The 17,225-nt window shown below is 34.6% G+C and overlaps 1 protein-coding gene across 1 annotated transcript in view; it reads left to right on the top strand.

The window, feature by feature from the left end:
• Positions 1–7,307: 7,307 nt before the first annotated feature.
• The window catches only part of LOC113042119 (SRC kinase signaling inhibitor 1-like), an 18,910-nt gene continuing 8,992 nt past the window's right edge, over positions 7,308–17,225 (top strand). Inside the window, exons 1-8 of the mRNA XM_026200705.1 lie at positions 7,308–7,533; positions 8,668–8,993; positions 9,835–10,613; positions 11,721–11,804; positions 11,955–11,995; positions 14,255–14,415; positions 15,681–15,856; positions 15,956–16,086. Of these exons, the coding sequence (XP_026056490.1) occupies positions 7,431–7,533; positions 8,668–8,993; positions 9,835–10,613; positions 11,721–11,804; positions 11,955–11,995; positions 14,255–14,415; positions 15,681–15,856; positions 15,956–16,086 (1,801 nt within the window). The 5' untranslated portion in view covers positions 7,308–7,430. The remainder of the gene's footprint in view (positions 7,534–8,667; positions 8,994–9,834; positions 10,614–11,720; positions 11,805–11,954; positions 11,996–14,254; positions 14,416–15,680; positions 15,857–15,955; positions 16,087–17,225) is intronic.

Raw genomic sequence — 17,225 nt, 5'->3', positions numbered from 1 at the left:
GGCCAATGACGGCCATGTTTTTGAAGTAGCAATGTCCTCATAAGGTACTTTGTGCCCTTCAGACCAAGACACTGCATACGATTTTCAAGTCGATCGAGCCAACGGTTGCCTAGTTATAGCAATTTATGTGTTTTTTTCTATCTTATAGCGCCCCCAAGTGGCAGAGATGCGAATTTTTTTGATTTGACCAAGATTGAGCTCATACATATGTGTTCCGAGTTTGGTGAAGATATCTCATTCCGTTCAAGAGTTATAGTCAAAATAGCATTTGGCTAACGTTAGCATAGACGCTTTTTTGGTGTACTGTTTCGCGTAAGAATTGAAATTTCAACTTTTTTTTGATAATTATTGATATTGAGTGTCCAGGGAATATTTATGAAGTGGTTTGGTTCTGATTGGTTAAAATCCTAGGACTAGTTCGCAAAAGTAGGTTTCGGATATAGCTCGATTTTGCGAGAAAAACGGTGCGTCGTAGACCCAAAAAGGCGCCGTGCACTTTGTTCGGCTAACCCAAGGATTGCAACAATGCCATGTTTTTGAGTCTATGGCTAACGGTTTACACTTTACGGCCAAAAATGTCCAAAATTTTTGATTTCTGCGCTGTAGCGCCCCGTTAGGCCGATTGGGCCGGTTCTTTGTATCTGAGTTAGGCGAGCAAGACTACTACGATCTGACCAAGTTTCAGCTCTCTAGCCTTACGGTTTGGGCTGCAGGTTCAGTTTTAAGGCGGAAGCAATAATAATAATAATAATAATTAAAGCTGCAAGCAGCATTTACGGGGTTCAAGCATTTAAGGCATCTGAGGTGGTCTGAGCCAACCTGGATGCATGGATGACAGTTAAACACATCCAAAATGGAGAACAGGCTAACAGAAACACACACACTGAAATTCAATGATTAAACTAATATATTAATACTCTATAAGCATATGCACACACACACACACACACATATATATGCACAAACATTTTGTTGCAGATATAGGTATCTGAAATAAGTGATAGGTGACAATAAACTTATTGCAAGTCTTCTCTTTTAAGAGTTTAGATGTCATTTTCAGATTAAACTGTAATCATAATGTAGCAAAATTGGAAAAACTGATACATCTGTATGAACAAAATGGAAAACATCAATTCAGTGAGATTTAAAATGTTATAACAGTTAATTTATTAATGTTTAGCTTAAATTCATGAAAACAGTGCTGTTTAACTTAGCTGAATGAACACGTTAGTGGTCTTCCGCTGCCATCTAGAGGTTATAAATTGTATTTACTCAAACAACAGTGTTTTTAAAACATAAACTGGTATAGTGTTATTTTTTTGCCCAATCTCTCTTAAATTTTGCATGCTTGCTTAGAATGAAATTATGCATTATTTTACACAGTTTTGATAATTTGTGGGCTTTCTGTTTGTATTAATAGGCCTTTGTGTACACTATGTAAAATAACATATTATAAAACCACTGGTTTATAGTGGTCCAAATGCAATTGTTCAACATGTTTTTGATAATTATTGACCTTCAGAGTCTACAGAATTGTACTTCAGTGGGTTTATTGATTTTCAGCTTAAAGCCTTGGAATACTTTACCAAAGTAACTTTTTAAAATAATCTTGAATATTTAATTAACAGCTTTATTGACAACGTTGGTCCCAGAGGCAAAGTTGTTCAGAATGAGAATATTTATCAAATTATATGAAGATCTAGTGTTTTTGAGTGAATATATGAGCATTTACAAACAATTTGAGCCCATTTACCATATAAATCTTGTGTTTTGAGACCTTTTCTACTGTTATAGCGCCACCTATGGTCCGATCTCCATGAAACTTTGCATGCTTGTTAAGAGTCACATGTTACATGATTTCACCGAGTTTGATAAAGTTTGAGTTTTGTTTAGGTTTTATAGGCTTTGGGGTATGTTTGGCCACACCCCTTTTTCTAAATTACCCCTTTACAGCTAACCAAAGGACAAAATTCAACATTTTTTTGATAATTATTGATCTAGAGAGTCCACAGAATATTACTGCAGTGGTTTGGTTCCGATCGGACAAAAAACCTAGGACTAGTTCGCAAAAGTAGGTTTTTAACATATTTGTGAATAACAATTGAACGATTTGATTGACAGCAATGGTTCTAGAGGCAAAGTTGTGCATTATGAGGAGATCTATCAAATGATGTCCATATTGTGTTGATATGTGAAACACCACGTGATTACAGAGCCTTAAAACTCGTTAGCGCCAACTAGTGGCCGATTTCTTTCAAAATTCTTACAGACCTTAAGGTTCATGAGTCGAACGTACCCAGCGAGTTTCGTTCCGATCAACATCCGTTAACCCTTTCAAATAGGTGCTTAAATTTGTTTGGCCAATGGCGGCCATGTTTTTTTGAGATATGCTAATGTCCTCATATGTACTTGTGCCCCTTCAGACCAAGACACTGCATACCAATTTTCAAGTCGATCGAGCCAACGGTTGCCTAGTTATAGCGATTTATGGGTTTTTTCTATCTTATAGCGCCCCCAAGTGGCAGAGATGCGCAATTTTTTTGGTTTGACCAAAGATTGAGCTCATACATCTGTACACCGAGTTTGGTGAAGATATCTCATTCCGTTCAAGAGTTATAGTCAAAATAGCATTTGGCTAACGTTACCCTAGACGCTTTTCGGCGTACTGTTTCGCGTAAGAATCGAAATTTCAACTTTTTTTTGATAATTTTTGATATTGAGTGGACAGTGGATATTTCTGCAGTGGTTTGATTCCGATTGGTTGAAAATCCTAGGACTAGTTCGCAAAAGTAGGTTTCGGATATAGCTCGATTTTGCGAGAAAACGGTGCGTCGTAGACCCCAAAAAGGCGCCATACACTTTGGTTCGGTCTAACCCAAGGATTGCAACAATGCCATGTTTTTGAGTTTACGGGTAACGGTTTACGATTTACGGCCAAAAATGTCCAAAATTTTTGTTTTTTGCACTGTAGCGCCCCCGTTTGGCCGATTGGGGTGAGACTTTGTCAGAATGTCCCCTCGGGGAGCTCTACAATCTGGCCAAGTTTCAGCTCTCTAGGCCTTACGGTTTGGTCTGCCCGATCAGTTTTAGCGGAGAAAAATAATAATAATAAAAAAATCCTTACAATTACAATAGGGTTTCAGCACTGCGTGCTTGAACCCCTAATTAAAGCTGCAAGCAGCATTTACCGGGGTTCAAGCACATTAAGGCCTCTGAGGTGGTCTGAGCCAACCTGGATGCATGGATGACAGTTAAACACATCCAAAATGGAGAACAGGCTAACAGACAGACACACACTCTGAAATTAAATGATTTAACTAATATATGTATACTCTATAAGCATATGCACACACACACACACACACACACACACACACACACACACACAGAAAGACACACATATACATGCACAAACATTTTGTTGCAGATATAGGTATTTGAAATAATTGATAGGTGACAATAAACTTATTGCAAGTCTTCTCTTTTTAAGAGTTTAGATGTCATTTTCAGGTTAAACTGTAATCACAATGTGGCAAAATAGTAAAAACTGATATATCTGTAAGAACAAAATGGAAAACATTGACTCAATGAGATTTAAAATGTTATAACAGTTATATTTTTAATGTTTTGGGATGAATTCATGAGTCATTTCAACAGTACTGTTCAACTTAACTGAATGAGCCCATTAGTGGTCTTCCACTGCCATCTAGAGGTTATAAATTGCATTTACTCAAGCAACACTGTGTTTTTAAACATAACTGTTATAGTTTTGTTATTTTTTTTTGCCCAATCTCTCTTAAATATTGCGTGCTTGTTTAGAATGAAATTATGCATTATTTTACACAGTTTTAATAATTTGTGGGCTTTCTGTTTGTATTAATAGGCCTTTGTGTACACTATGCAAATAACATATTATAAAATTACTGGTTTATAATTGTCCAAATGCAATTGTTCAACATGTTTTTGATAATTATTGACCTTCAGAGTCTAGAGAATTGTACTTCAGTGGTTTTATTGATTTTCATCTTAAACCCTATCACAAGTATGCCAAAGTATCTTTTTTAAATAATCTTGAACATTTAATTAACAGCTTTATTGACAACATTGGTCCCAGAGGCAAAGTTGTTCAGAATGAGGAGATTTATCATATGATATGAAGATTTAGTGTTTTTGAGTGAATATATGAGCATTTTCAAACAATTTGAGGCCATTTACCATATAAATCTTGTGTTTTGAGACCTGTTGTACTGTTATAGCGCCACCTATGCTTCGATCTCCATGAAACTTTGCATGCTTGTTAAGAGTCACCTGTTACATGTTCTCACTGAGTTTCATAAAGTTTTGAGTTTTCGTTTAGGTTTTATAGGCTTTGGGGTATGTTTGGCCACACCCCTTTTTCTAAATTATCCCTTTACAGCTAACCAAAGGACAAAATTCAACATTTTTTAATAATTATTGATCTAGAGAGTCCACAGAATATTACTGCAGTGGTTTGGTTCCGATCGGACAAAAAACCTAGGACTAGTTCGCAAAAGTAGGTTTTTAACATATTTGTGAATAACAATTGAACGATTTGATTGACAGCAATGGTTCTTGAGGCAAAGTTGTGCATCATGAGGAGATCTATCAAATGATATGCATATTGTGTTGATATGTGAAACACCACGTGATTACAGAGCCATAAAACTCGTTAGCGCCAACTAGTGGCCGATTTCTTTCAAAATTCTTACAGACCTTAAGGTTCATGAGTCGAACGTACCCAGCGAGTTTCGTTCCGATCAGCATCCGTTAACCCTTTCAAATAGGTGCTTAAATTTGTTTGGCCAATGGCGGCTATGTTTTTTTAAGATATGCAAATGTCCTCATAGGTACTTGTGCCCCTTCAGACCAAGACATTGCATACCAATTTTCAAGTCGATCGAGCCAACGGTTGCCTAGTTATAGCCATTTATGTGTTTTTTTAAATCTTATTGCGCCCCCAAGTGGCAGAGATGCGCAATTTTTTTGATTTGACCAAAGATTGAGCTCATACATATGTGTACCAATTTTGGTGAAGATATCTCATTCCGTTCAAGAGTTATAGTCAAAATAGCATTTGGCTAACGTTAGCATAGACGCTTTTTGGTGTACTGTTTCGCGTAAGAATTGAAATTTCCACTTTTTTTTGATAATTATTGATATTGAGTGTCCAGGGAATATTCATGAAGTGGTTTGGTTCTGATTGGTTGAAAATCCTAGGACTAGTTCGCAAAAGTAGGTTTCGGATATAGCTCGATTTTGCGAGAAAACGGTGCGTCGTAGACCCCAAAAAGGCGCCGTGCACTTTTGTTCGGGTTAACCCAAGGATTGCAACAATGCCATATTTTTGAGTCTATGGCTAACGGTTTACACTTTACGGCCAAAAAGGTCCAAAATTTTTGTTTTTTGCGCTGTAGCGCCCCCGTTAGGCCGATTGGGCCGGTTCTTTGTATCTGAGTAGCGAGCAAGACTACTACGATCTGACCAAGTTTCAGCTCTCTAGGCCTTACGGTTTGGGCTGCACGTTCAGTTTTAAGGCGGAAGAATAATAATAATAATAATAATAATAATAATAATAATAAAAATCCTAACAAATACAATAGGGTTTCAGCACTGCGTGCTTGAACCCCTAATAATAATAAAAATCCTAACAAATACAATAGGGTTTCAGCACTGCGTGCTTGAACCCCTAATAATAATAAAAATCCTAACAAATACAATAGGGTTTCAGCACTGCGTGCTTGAACCCCTAATAATAAAAATCCTAACAAATACAATAGGGTTTCAGCACTGCGTGCTTGAACCCCTAATAATAATAATAATAATAATAATAATAATAATAATAAAAATCCTAACAAATACAATAGGGTTTCAGCACTGCGTGCTTGAACCCCTAAAAATAGATTTTAACCAAAATAAAATAAAATATTAAAAAGTCTTGAAGTATGTGATCTCAGCTACAACATTTTTCATTGTCATAAAATAGCTAGAACTGAAATACAAATGAATAAAAAATTATATAGATCAAAAACTAAATGGTTTTTATAATTATAAAAAAACACATAAAAACATAAAGTGCTTTTCAGCTACGAATTTTTTATTGAAATATGGTGAATAAAAACTTAAAAAAAGAAAAACTGATAGAAATTACAGAACCACACAACAATCACTAAAATTTGTAAATTAAAATGAATACATAATATATAAAAATTAACTAAAGTCAAAACATAAATGTATTTATATAACTCAGTAACAATAAATTTACACAAAAAATACACACTTTGCACACTCCTTGTCAAGTCCAGTGTTTTAAGTGGCCCAAAAGAGGTGTCGGTACTCTATTATAGTAAAAAAAAAAAAATGTTTTTTTTTTAAACTGACTCAAATGATTCGCGAAGCAGCTGCGAACTCCCGAACTGATTCAAATGATTCGCGTATCCCAAACTGACTCAAATGATTCGCGAATCCGCTTTGAACTCCCGAACTGACTCAAATGATTCGCGAACCCGCTACGAACCCCCGAACTGATTCAAATGATTCGCGATCCCCAAACTGACTCAACTGATTCGCGAACCCGCTTTGAACTCCCGAACTGACTCAAATGATTCTCGAACCCGCTTTGAACTCCCGAACTGACTCAAATGATTCGCAACCCCGCTACTAACTCCCGAACTGATTCAAATGATTCGCGAACCCTATACGAACTCTCGAATTGATTCAAATGATCCGCGAAGCCGCTCCAACCTCCCGAATTGATCCAAATGATTTGCGATCCCCAAACTGACTCAATGATTCGCGAACCCGATCCGAACTCCCGAACTTACTCAAATGATTCGCGAACCCGCTTCGAACTCTCGAATTGATTCAAATGATTTGCGATCCTAAAATGATTCAAAAACCATACTGACATTAAATTGGTTAACAATATTAAAACACTGTAAATTAAAAGCTAAATTGAAAGATCGACATGAATGTTAGGATGTCTTATGTCGTTTGTCTTCATTTGTCTTCAACGACAGCAGCAGTCGAGCTGACACGATCATGTTATCAGCATGATTTGAGAATGTTTTAGTCTGCATGGGTTTCCTTTCACCACTTTGGAGACCCACACACACACATCCTAATTTTCCCTAGGCGCTATTTTGCCTTCCCATCACAGAGGTTTCATTACCCTTGCAAAACGGCTACTTCTGCAATACGGGTAATTAGAGAGCGTTCCCTCCCTCGATCCCTCACACACACACACACACACACACACACACACACACACACACACTCACGCTGATCCGTCTGTCTCCGTGTGTCTCCTGCAGGCGCGGACTCCACGCGGCGCTGCCGGGCTCCAGCAGCAGTCACTGGGCGAGCAGGTTGGAGGGCGGGTGTGTTATGCGTCTGCGGAGAGTTTGGAAAGCATGGCCGATGCTGAGCTCCCGCTGGGCTTCAGTCGCTCTAACATCCTCAGACAGAGTCTTCCACTGGCACGATCACCCAGCCAGGCTAAACTGAGAGCGCCAGGTAAGACACATCACACATCAACACTTCTGTGGCATTTATATTCTGCTTTAAGTTTTAGTCAAGCTTTCGTGCGCCAGTTCATTGATTTCTGCCATTTACCAAACTGGTTAAAACCTACATTTATTTATTTTTTGTTAACAAAATTGTAAATGCATACCTTATTTACTTTTAAATACTTACTATTAGCTATTAATTACATACTTACTGTTAAATACTTGATACTTTAGAAAATACCTTTTTATTGTTTGTTAAGTTGTACCAGTCAAAAGTTTAGGGTTGTAAGAAGTAATGTAGGCTGTCCTTGACTGCATTTATTTAATCAAAAATACAGAAAAACTGAAATATTTTGAAATATCTTCTAATTTCAAATAACATTTTTTATCCGAATATTTTGTAAAATGGAATTTTGATGTAAAGCTAAATTTTAAGCATCATTACTGTAGTCTTCAATGTCACTTGATCCTTCAGAAATCATTCTAATATCCTGATTATAATGATCAATGTTGAAAACTGATTTCTGATTAATATTTTGTAGAAACTTTGCTTTTCTGGATTCTTTGATGAATACAATATTTCAGAAGAATGGCATTTATTTGAAAAAGAAAATTCTTTTTTAGAATGATAAATATTCATACTGTCACCTTCGATCAGTTTAATGCATCTTTGCTGAAAACATATTTATAGAAATTTGTCATATTGAAATGCATCTACATTTTGTACATTTGTGTAGCTCAAACCTTACATTATTGAGCCAGCAATGTCATTGTCATGGGCTTGATTCCCAGAGAGTGCATGAACTGATAAAAATAGCTACTTTGAATGCAGTGTAAGTGAAGCATATACATAAATATAGATTTATTTCCCTGCATGACTCAATTATGCAGCTTAATTTCAATGAATGTGCTGGGGTTCTGGATGTTTTTACACTCTTAGCACTTACGCAACCATTCAGACTGAGTCTGACTAGATCAATTATATTCAGTTAGTTCTGGTTCACTGATTTGATTGGACAAGCAGCGTTCAATATTTTGTGTAGCTGCAAGAGAATGTTTCACTGTTTGTATCACTCCATACCATTTTACTGTTTTATTGCATATCAAATATCAACTGAATAATTTTTTTATGTCTTTCTAGCTGTGTTGTTCTTGCAGTTCGGTGACGAGACGCGGCGGGTGCACATCACTCATGAGCTGACCAGCATGGAGACGCTTCATGCCCTCATCGTGCACATGTTCCCTCAGAAACTGACCATGGGCGCTCTGCGTTCTCCCGGCACGGCTCTGCTCATCAAAGACGAGGCACGCAACATCTTCTACGAGCTGGAGGACCCTCGTGACATCCACGACCGGTGTCTCATCAAGATTTACTGCAGAGAGGCTCCGCTACGAGACACACACTACAATGCTCAACACATGGCCCACCCTGTACACCACACACACATCGCCAACGGAGACCTGCGGGTGAGTCAACACATAGCTGTGTGTGTAACACACATTCAAGCATCTATTTTATGTCAAATACAACATCTCATTGTCAGTAACTAATAACAAAAAATACTATTGCAATTTTAAATAAATATTCATAAATTATTTACATTTTATAATAACAATAATACAATAATCAAATGGATTATGCTCTCTGGTTTATCACTTTAAATTGCACAGTAGTTCATGAACTCACTATAAATTGTAAAGTGTTTCATACTTTTTCTCTATAAATTATAATTTATTCAAAGATAAAACATGCTTTTTACTTTACAATAACATTTGTAAATGTTTCTTGAGCAGCAAATCAGCATATTAGAATGATTTCTGAAGATTCATGTCGCACTGAAGACTGGAGGAATGATGCTGAAAATACAGCTTTTGCGTCACAGGAATAAATTACATTTTAAATATATTCATATAGAAAACAGTTACAGTATGTTAAAATGTAATAATCTTTCACAATATTTAAGTTTTTACTGTATTTTTTATACAGTAAATAAAGGCAGCTTTGGTGAGCAAAAGAGTCTTTTCTAAAACATAACATTTTTACCAACACAAATTGTTGTGTACAGTTAAACCATTTCCAGGCTTTAAGAAATTTCACCTTGTTTTTCTGTCATTTTACAGCATAGTTTCACCTACTAGATAATACTAATGAAGAACACATCCTATCCCTTCCTCAAATCTATATTGTTTGTGTAAATGACCGAAAACATGAAATAGCGTGGTTCTGTTATTATACTATGAATCTTGCTTGTCATATGTCATGTGCATTTAACTTCTTCCTCTCTCCCTTTCTCTTTAACTCCTTTAGAGAGAGCTGGTGTACACCTCGAGGGAATCATCTCCCACGCAGCGTTTAAACACACTCCCGTCTTCCTCTTCTCCCTCTGGATCCCCGTCACGCTCTCAATCGCGTCTTTCTTACACAGGTGGGCGTCCTTCCTCTTACGCCGGACCCCATCCATCGGCTCAGCATCACCCCTATCAACAACACCACGCCCATCCCGGAGGCCACGCCCCCCAGCAGTCTGGTCACACCCACCCGGCATTTTGCCCCTCCCCAAGTGCCATTCTAGAACGGCGCGATGTGAAACCAGACGAGGAAATTGCATCATCCTCGAAGAGCATGGTGTTGCTAAAAAACGAAGCGATATACGCAGATCCTTATTCGCTAGTCCAGGATCCTCGGTTCAGCGTGGCTTCGCAGCAGGCTCTGGCGTACCGCCGCGGATCTGTGCGCTCTATTGGTGGATACCCCGCCGCAGCGTTGCAATGTGAGCTCGAGGGTGCCCTCTACAGACCTGGCGGTCCTATATACGCAGATCCATATGCTACGATGGGATTTCGCAGCTTACCTCCAGCCTCGCCTCAAAAACTGTCTGATGGCAGGGATCCGTATGGGAGCCACCCGGGACGAGGGTCCCCTGGGAGACATGGGTTTCGGAAAGATGGCACTGTGTACATAGAGAGTCCCAAGAATCGTCCAGGAGGACCACCTATGGAGCAGATATGCATGCTTGGGGGCCCCGGAGGAGATGGAGGGCCGATGCCAGTGTACGGCTCAACATTACCTGGTAACGAAGAGACCAGGTGAGTCCAGGTTTTCTTTACTTAAAGAGATAGTTCATCCAAAAATGTAAATTTTGTCATCATTTACTCACCCTCATGTTGTTCCAAACCTGTTTCTTTCTTCTGTGGAGCACAAAAAACAATATTTTAAAGAATGTTGGTAACCAAAAATTACGGTAGCCATTTGTTTTCATACTATGGAAGCCAATAGCTACTGTTAAATGGTGTTTTTTTCAAAAGTTTTACGAGAACAAATGCAGTTTTTTCAGGGGACCTCAAAAGTTTTGCAAGCAAACTCAAAAAGCATTGAAATATAGTTTTTCTTCCTATTGTATATTGTTTCCATCGCAAAAGATTTGTGAGCAAATGCAATTATTTGGGGGGGAACGCCAAACTAAAAGTATTTTTAACGAGAAAACTTACAAATTTTGTGAATGAATGCAGTGCATGCAGTGCATACAGTCTTTTTATGCACGAATAAATTTCATATTATATGTAATAATAATTATTATTTTAATATTTATATATTTTAAATGTTAATTATAATTTATAAATATTGTTATAAATGTTATTTTTACATATTTTATTTGATATTTGTTATTTAATATTAATAAGTATTATAATCTATAAGAAATACAGCGTTATTATTTTAATCCTGTATTAATGGAATATATTTGAAAATAATTTATCATGAATAAATCTGACATGGTTTATTTATTATTATTTATAATAATGTGTATTTTAGGGCTGTCAAGCGATTAATCACAATCAAATCCAAAATAAAATCTCATCCAAAACAAAAGTTTGTTCACATAATGTATGTGTGTGTACTGTGTATATTTATTATGTATATAAATAAATAAACATTAATATATTAACAAACTTTGAATACTTATTTATATATAAAATATTTATATTTATAATATATATATATATTTGCACACACATTCATTATGTAAACAAAAATTTTATTTTGGTTGTTGTTTGACAGTCCTAATTTTTATTATGTATAATATTTTATTTAGTATTATGAGAGAATGTACACATTCTCTGCATTTTTGGGATAAACACTAAAGTTTTGCGAGAGCGTGCTGTTTGTATGTGTTTAATGGTATCTTGTGTTTTTAGAGAGCGAATGGAGGCAATGGAGAAGCAGATAGCCAGTCTAACCGGACTGGTTCAGAGTGTTTTGACCCGAGGACCGGACAGCCCGTAAGAAATCTCAACTTCACTCCAATACTCTTGAATATCACTGTTTAACCTGAAATCTCTCAGCATTATTTTTAATAACGCACATCCATGCAACATATATTAGCATGTAAATGGAGTTTGTCCTTCATGTTTCTTGTGTTTGTCTTGCAGTGATAAAGCAGAAACAGCGAGCGACTGCTCTGCACCAGAGAGTGAGTACCATATGGTTGAAGTGTGTTTAAATGAAGCTTATGCATTTCTGGGAAATATTAAGACATTTTATTACATGCACTACAGATCGTCACATTTAAAAACCTAGTTTAGCTTTAAATCCAGCCTTTCTGACAGATACATAATAAACATTTATGACAAATTGTGTTTTGTCCGCATTATTTAGAAACTTCCATACTAACAAACACAATCAAAATGAAAACAGTTAATCATAGGCCCATGAAATTAATTCTTGAACATATTAATACAAGAGGTTAATAAAATAATCAGAGGTGATGGTGATGTTCCAACAAACCTGAACTGTTTGTGCTTTAGAATAGCTGTTACTAAACTAATTATGTTCACAAGAACAATTAAGTGATGCAGAGTAGGCGTATCAATTAACAGGTCATTAAATGAGTGAATGATGCATGGTGATAATAACACGACTGTGTGCCGCACTGAAGGATGTTTGTCTAAATGATAGAAGCAGGCAGGCTAAGTCCTCGAGGACCTACCGCAGTAGGATCTTAAAGTGAAGCTCATTTGGTTTGGTTTACATTAGCTAATGTGTGTTTGTGTTCTACGGCTGTAGTCCATGACTGACTTCATGATTTGAGAGTCAGTAATGTAACATGAACATGAACAGAATTCTTGCTAATGCACTAATTCATGTAAGATGTGCATGTTAATAATAAACTATTATATTATATTATATTATATTATATTATATTTAATGTTTTTAGATATTTTGTTATAATTTATGATACCGATACATTATATATATTATTTATTATTATTTGATATTTATTATATTACTATATTTTATTTTGATTAATTTAATTTATAGTTATTTGTAATTTATTAATCTCATGTTATAATATTATTTTTAAAGTCATTATTTAGGATTTATATTATTAATGCATTTATTATGATAATATTTAATTATTGTTTTAAATATATTACTTATTAATTGTATTTATATTATTGTATAGATTAATATATTATTCATATTATTTTGATGTTATTTTTTAAATTGTATATTATTTTTAGCTTTGTTTTGCTAACATATTATCATTTATAATAAGGATATATATATATATATATATATATATATATATATATATATATATATATATATATATATATATATATATATATATATATATATAATTTTTTTATTTTATTTATAATTTAATATTTATTTTTATTATTCATGCATTAAAATTTATAATAATATTATTATTTTCAATAATATATATTTATATTTGATTTAATTTATAGTAATACATTTTACATTATTATTATTATTTTATAATATGTGTTTTCATTTATTTATTTATTATAATTTCTTGTGCACTAGTATGTGTTATTTTGGGGACAGTTAACTGGTGATATTTTATATTTCAGCTGGAGGGTTTAGAAAACAAAAAGGTATAATACTTTATGTCTGGCTGTCTGTCACTTTCTCGGTTTCCCCTACATGTGTTGCATTACAGATTGTGTTGCACTGAGATTTTGTGCATTGCAATTTTGCATCAGGAGTGTGTACAGAATGTTTGTATTAAGGGATCGCAGATCCTGGAGTTTGGAAACCATCTGTTTATGTATATACAGTGTCTATAAAAAAAAGTTCACCTCCTTTGACTTTTACATTTAATTAATTTGATATGTATTATTGAAGATTACAGAGCACTTTGCTTTGATAAATGCAAAAATCCTGAGTTAAATAATGATTCTTGGTGCACGATAAGTCCAATGAGGAGTTTGCTTTTATATACACTGGATACATATATATATATATATATGTCTGTCCTATAGATTCTTCCCGAATGTTTTTGTTGTATGGAAATTCCCACTAACACTTGAATGTCAGTGTACTAGACTGTTTGTCTTCCTTTTCCAGTTCCTAACAGAACCTAATAAGTACATCAGAGTCTGTTTCTGAGACTCTAATGGTGTGAATGTATATGAAAACATAAGGATCTGACTTTGAATGTATGTTGCATGAATATACAACGTTCTGTTGATGTACTGAGTTGTGTTGGGCTTGTTTTTGGGTGTGACTCACAATGTACAAATCAAGACAGAATCAGAAGCCTTTTGTTGTTCTTTTGAGGTTAAAATGGAAATGAGACATTTTCAGAAAGATTTAAATAGATTAGCAGAATGACTAACAGACTTATGGATAATCAGATTCGATTGTGTTTTTATATGAGTTGAATGTTTCATGTATGACGTTTGCTCCTGTGGATTGTTAGTGTCATCACCGTCTGCTCCTTTGGCCCTGATGCCGCCTCCGCCCACTGCTGCCTCTCAGCCAATAGCAATGTCCCGTTTCCAAATGCATCTGCATCTGACTGACCTGCAGCAGCACACAGCTGAGCTACGCAAACAGCTCACACAACTGCGCCAGTTACAGGTGTGTGTGTGTGTGTGTGTGTGTGTTTGTAAGCCTCATGCAAGTTCTAAAAACTGCTGTGTATTTATGCAGATAGATCATAGACTGTATAAAAACAGAGATAGATATTATGATGTATATCAACTCTGACATTAGATTGTGTACTTATTCATTTTAATTATTTAGATATTACTAAATTAAGTTTGATTTCAAATTTATAATAAATTAATATAAAATATATATTGTATATATTTTTATATATATATATATATTAATAAGTGAGGTATTATAATGATAATGTCATTAATTTTATAATTATTGGTATTATATATTATATATTTTATTTACACTGACATATTATGTATATGAGAATATATTTTCATATAGTTTAATTTATTATAAATTTCAAATAAATAATTTTGTATATATATATATATATATATATATATATATATATATATATATAATGTTTAATAAATTATTCTATATGAAAATATTCTTGACTTTAATATTTGTTATTTAATGTGTATATATATATATATATATATATATATATATATATATATATATATATATATATATATATATATATATATATATATATATATTTAATATTTATGTATTTTAATTCATAATATGACATTATAATAATGTTACATTACTTATATGAATATTAATTTATAAAATATATTAAATTTGTATTATATAAAACGTACATACTATATTTAATATATCATTTATAGATAATAAATATGAAGTTATATTTCTTCTTATTCTTCTTGATTCTATTAAAATAATATTAAATTTTATATATATGATATATTGTTTATTTATTATAACTTATTGTGCACTAGTGTGTATCATTTTGGGAACAGTTAACTGGTGATACTTTATATTTCAGCTGGAAGGTTTAGATAACAAATAAATTATATTACTTTTATTTTATTTTTTTGCTGTGTATTTAATCTTGTGCACATGTGGGAATGAAAAAATATTGGTTGATGAATAGCAAAACTTTTAACTTTGACATATTCATTGGGGTAAAATGATTATAAATAATGCCTTAAAGAAATAAGTCAGTTTATTCACACAAAGCTATGAAATGGCTTCAGATGACTAGGGAAATAACACATACATAATACATTTTTATGTTTTTGGAGCATGACAGCGAATTGCATGGGAAATGTGTGCTGTACGAAAAACATAATCACATTTTAATGTATCTATTCTTTCAGTAACAGCATTGTATTCAAATATCCAGGTTTGTATTTCTGTGTGTCTCACAGCTGCAGAATCAGGACTCCGTTCAGGTGTTACTGAGGCAGACGGAGTCTGATTTGGGCATGTGTCTAATCGAGGCGTCTCGCACACAAGAAGATCCATTACAGCGGCAGCGTCTTCTTGTTGAGGAGGAGAGGCTACGCTACCTTAATGAAGAAGAACTTATTATACAACAACTACAGTGAGCTAAAGCACTTACGCCTCTCAATGAGAACACATGCTGAACAATAGTGCTGCATATGGTTTGTGTTGGAGGTGATGTGTTTCCTTGTGTTTCCAGCGATCTCGAGCGCTCGGTGGAGGAGATGAGGATGGGGGCGGGGCTTAACCACCACCTGGTGACCGAACAGGAAATAGAACAGAAGAGTCTGGAGCTCAGGAGACTTGGAGAGACCGTCACTGACCTCAAGAGTGAGTGATGGATAAAAAAAGAATCTGCAGTGCACACATCTCTTCATGCTTCTGACTATTAATGATTATTTTAACACTTTAAGGGATAGTTATAAATTAATAAACAATAATAAGCCATCATCAGATAATAGTTTGTTTGTTTGTTTATGATTCTCTATAAATGGCTGGCTCATACAACTCATTCGTTCAAGAGTCAGATTTCACTGGTTGGGCTGTACTCTGTTTTTGATTCATTAAAAAGGACTGACTCAAAAGAGTTGTTTCTTCAGCACTGAATCCTAAGAGTAATTTTTCATGAGTCGAACTATACTGGTTGTGTGATTTATGTTCTTGATTCACAAAACGACAGGAATCAGACCTCACTGAACGTGCTGTGTTTTTTAAGATTCACTAAAATCAACTGGCTTCTAAAAGTCATTCATTCAGGAAAAGGACTAAACTTGTGTGTGCTGTGTGTTTTTGATTCATTGAAAAGAGCCGACTCCTAAGAGTCATTTGTTCATGAGTCGAACCATATGTTTTTGGTTTAACTAAAAAGAACCAACTTGTTAGAGTCATTTGTTCAGGAATCACACTTCACTGATTGTGCTGTGTTTTTGTATTTTTATTCATTAAAATTAACTGTCTCATAAAAGTCATTAATTCCAGAATATGACTAAACTTGTGCTGCATGTTTATGTAATTCTTTCAGGAATCGGGCTACACTTGTGCTTTGTGTTTTTGATTCAATAAAAAGAAGAAACTTACGAGAGTCATTAGTTCAGAAATAAGACTTCACTGATCATGCTGGAAGTGTTTTTTTGTTTGTTTTTTTGTATTCACTAAATTTAACCGGCTCATAAAAGTCATTCATTTATAAATCAGACTAAACATATTGTGCTGTATGTTTTTTAATTCACTAAAAAGAACAGACTCATAAGAGCCATCTTGTTTAAATAGTCAGAATACACCAATTGTGCTATTTTTGATTCACTAAACACAATTGTCTCATAAGAGTCATTCGTTCAGCAGTCGAAATACACTGGTTGAGCTGAATGGTTTTGATTTACTAAAAGATCCAGATCTTATAAATTATATTTCCTCTTCAGGAACTCGAGCTGGGTCGAGAATGCTTTGGTGTTCCCCACGCAGCGTCTCGT

This window comes from Carassius auratus, chromosome 24 (assembly GCF_003368295.1).
Source record: "Carassius auratus strain Wakin chromosome 24, ASM336829v1, whole genome shotgun sequence".
Taxonomy (NCBI): Eukaryota; Metazoa; Chordata; class Actinopteri; order Cypriniformes; family Cyprinidae; genus Carassius; species Carassius auratus.
The sequence above is the reverse complement of the archived record's forward strand: the minus strand, read 5'-3'. Positions and strand labels throughout refer to the sequence as shown.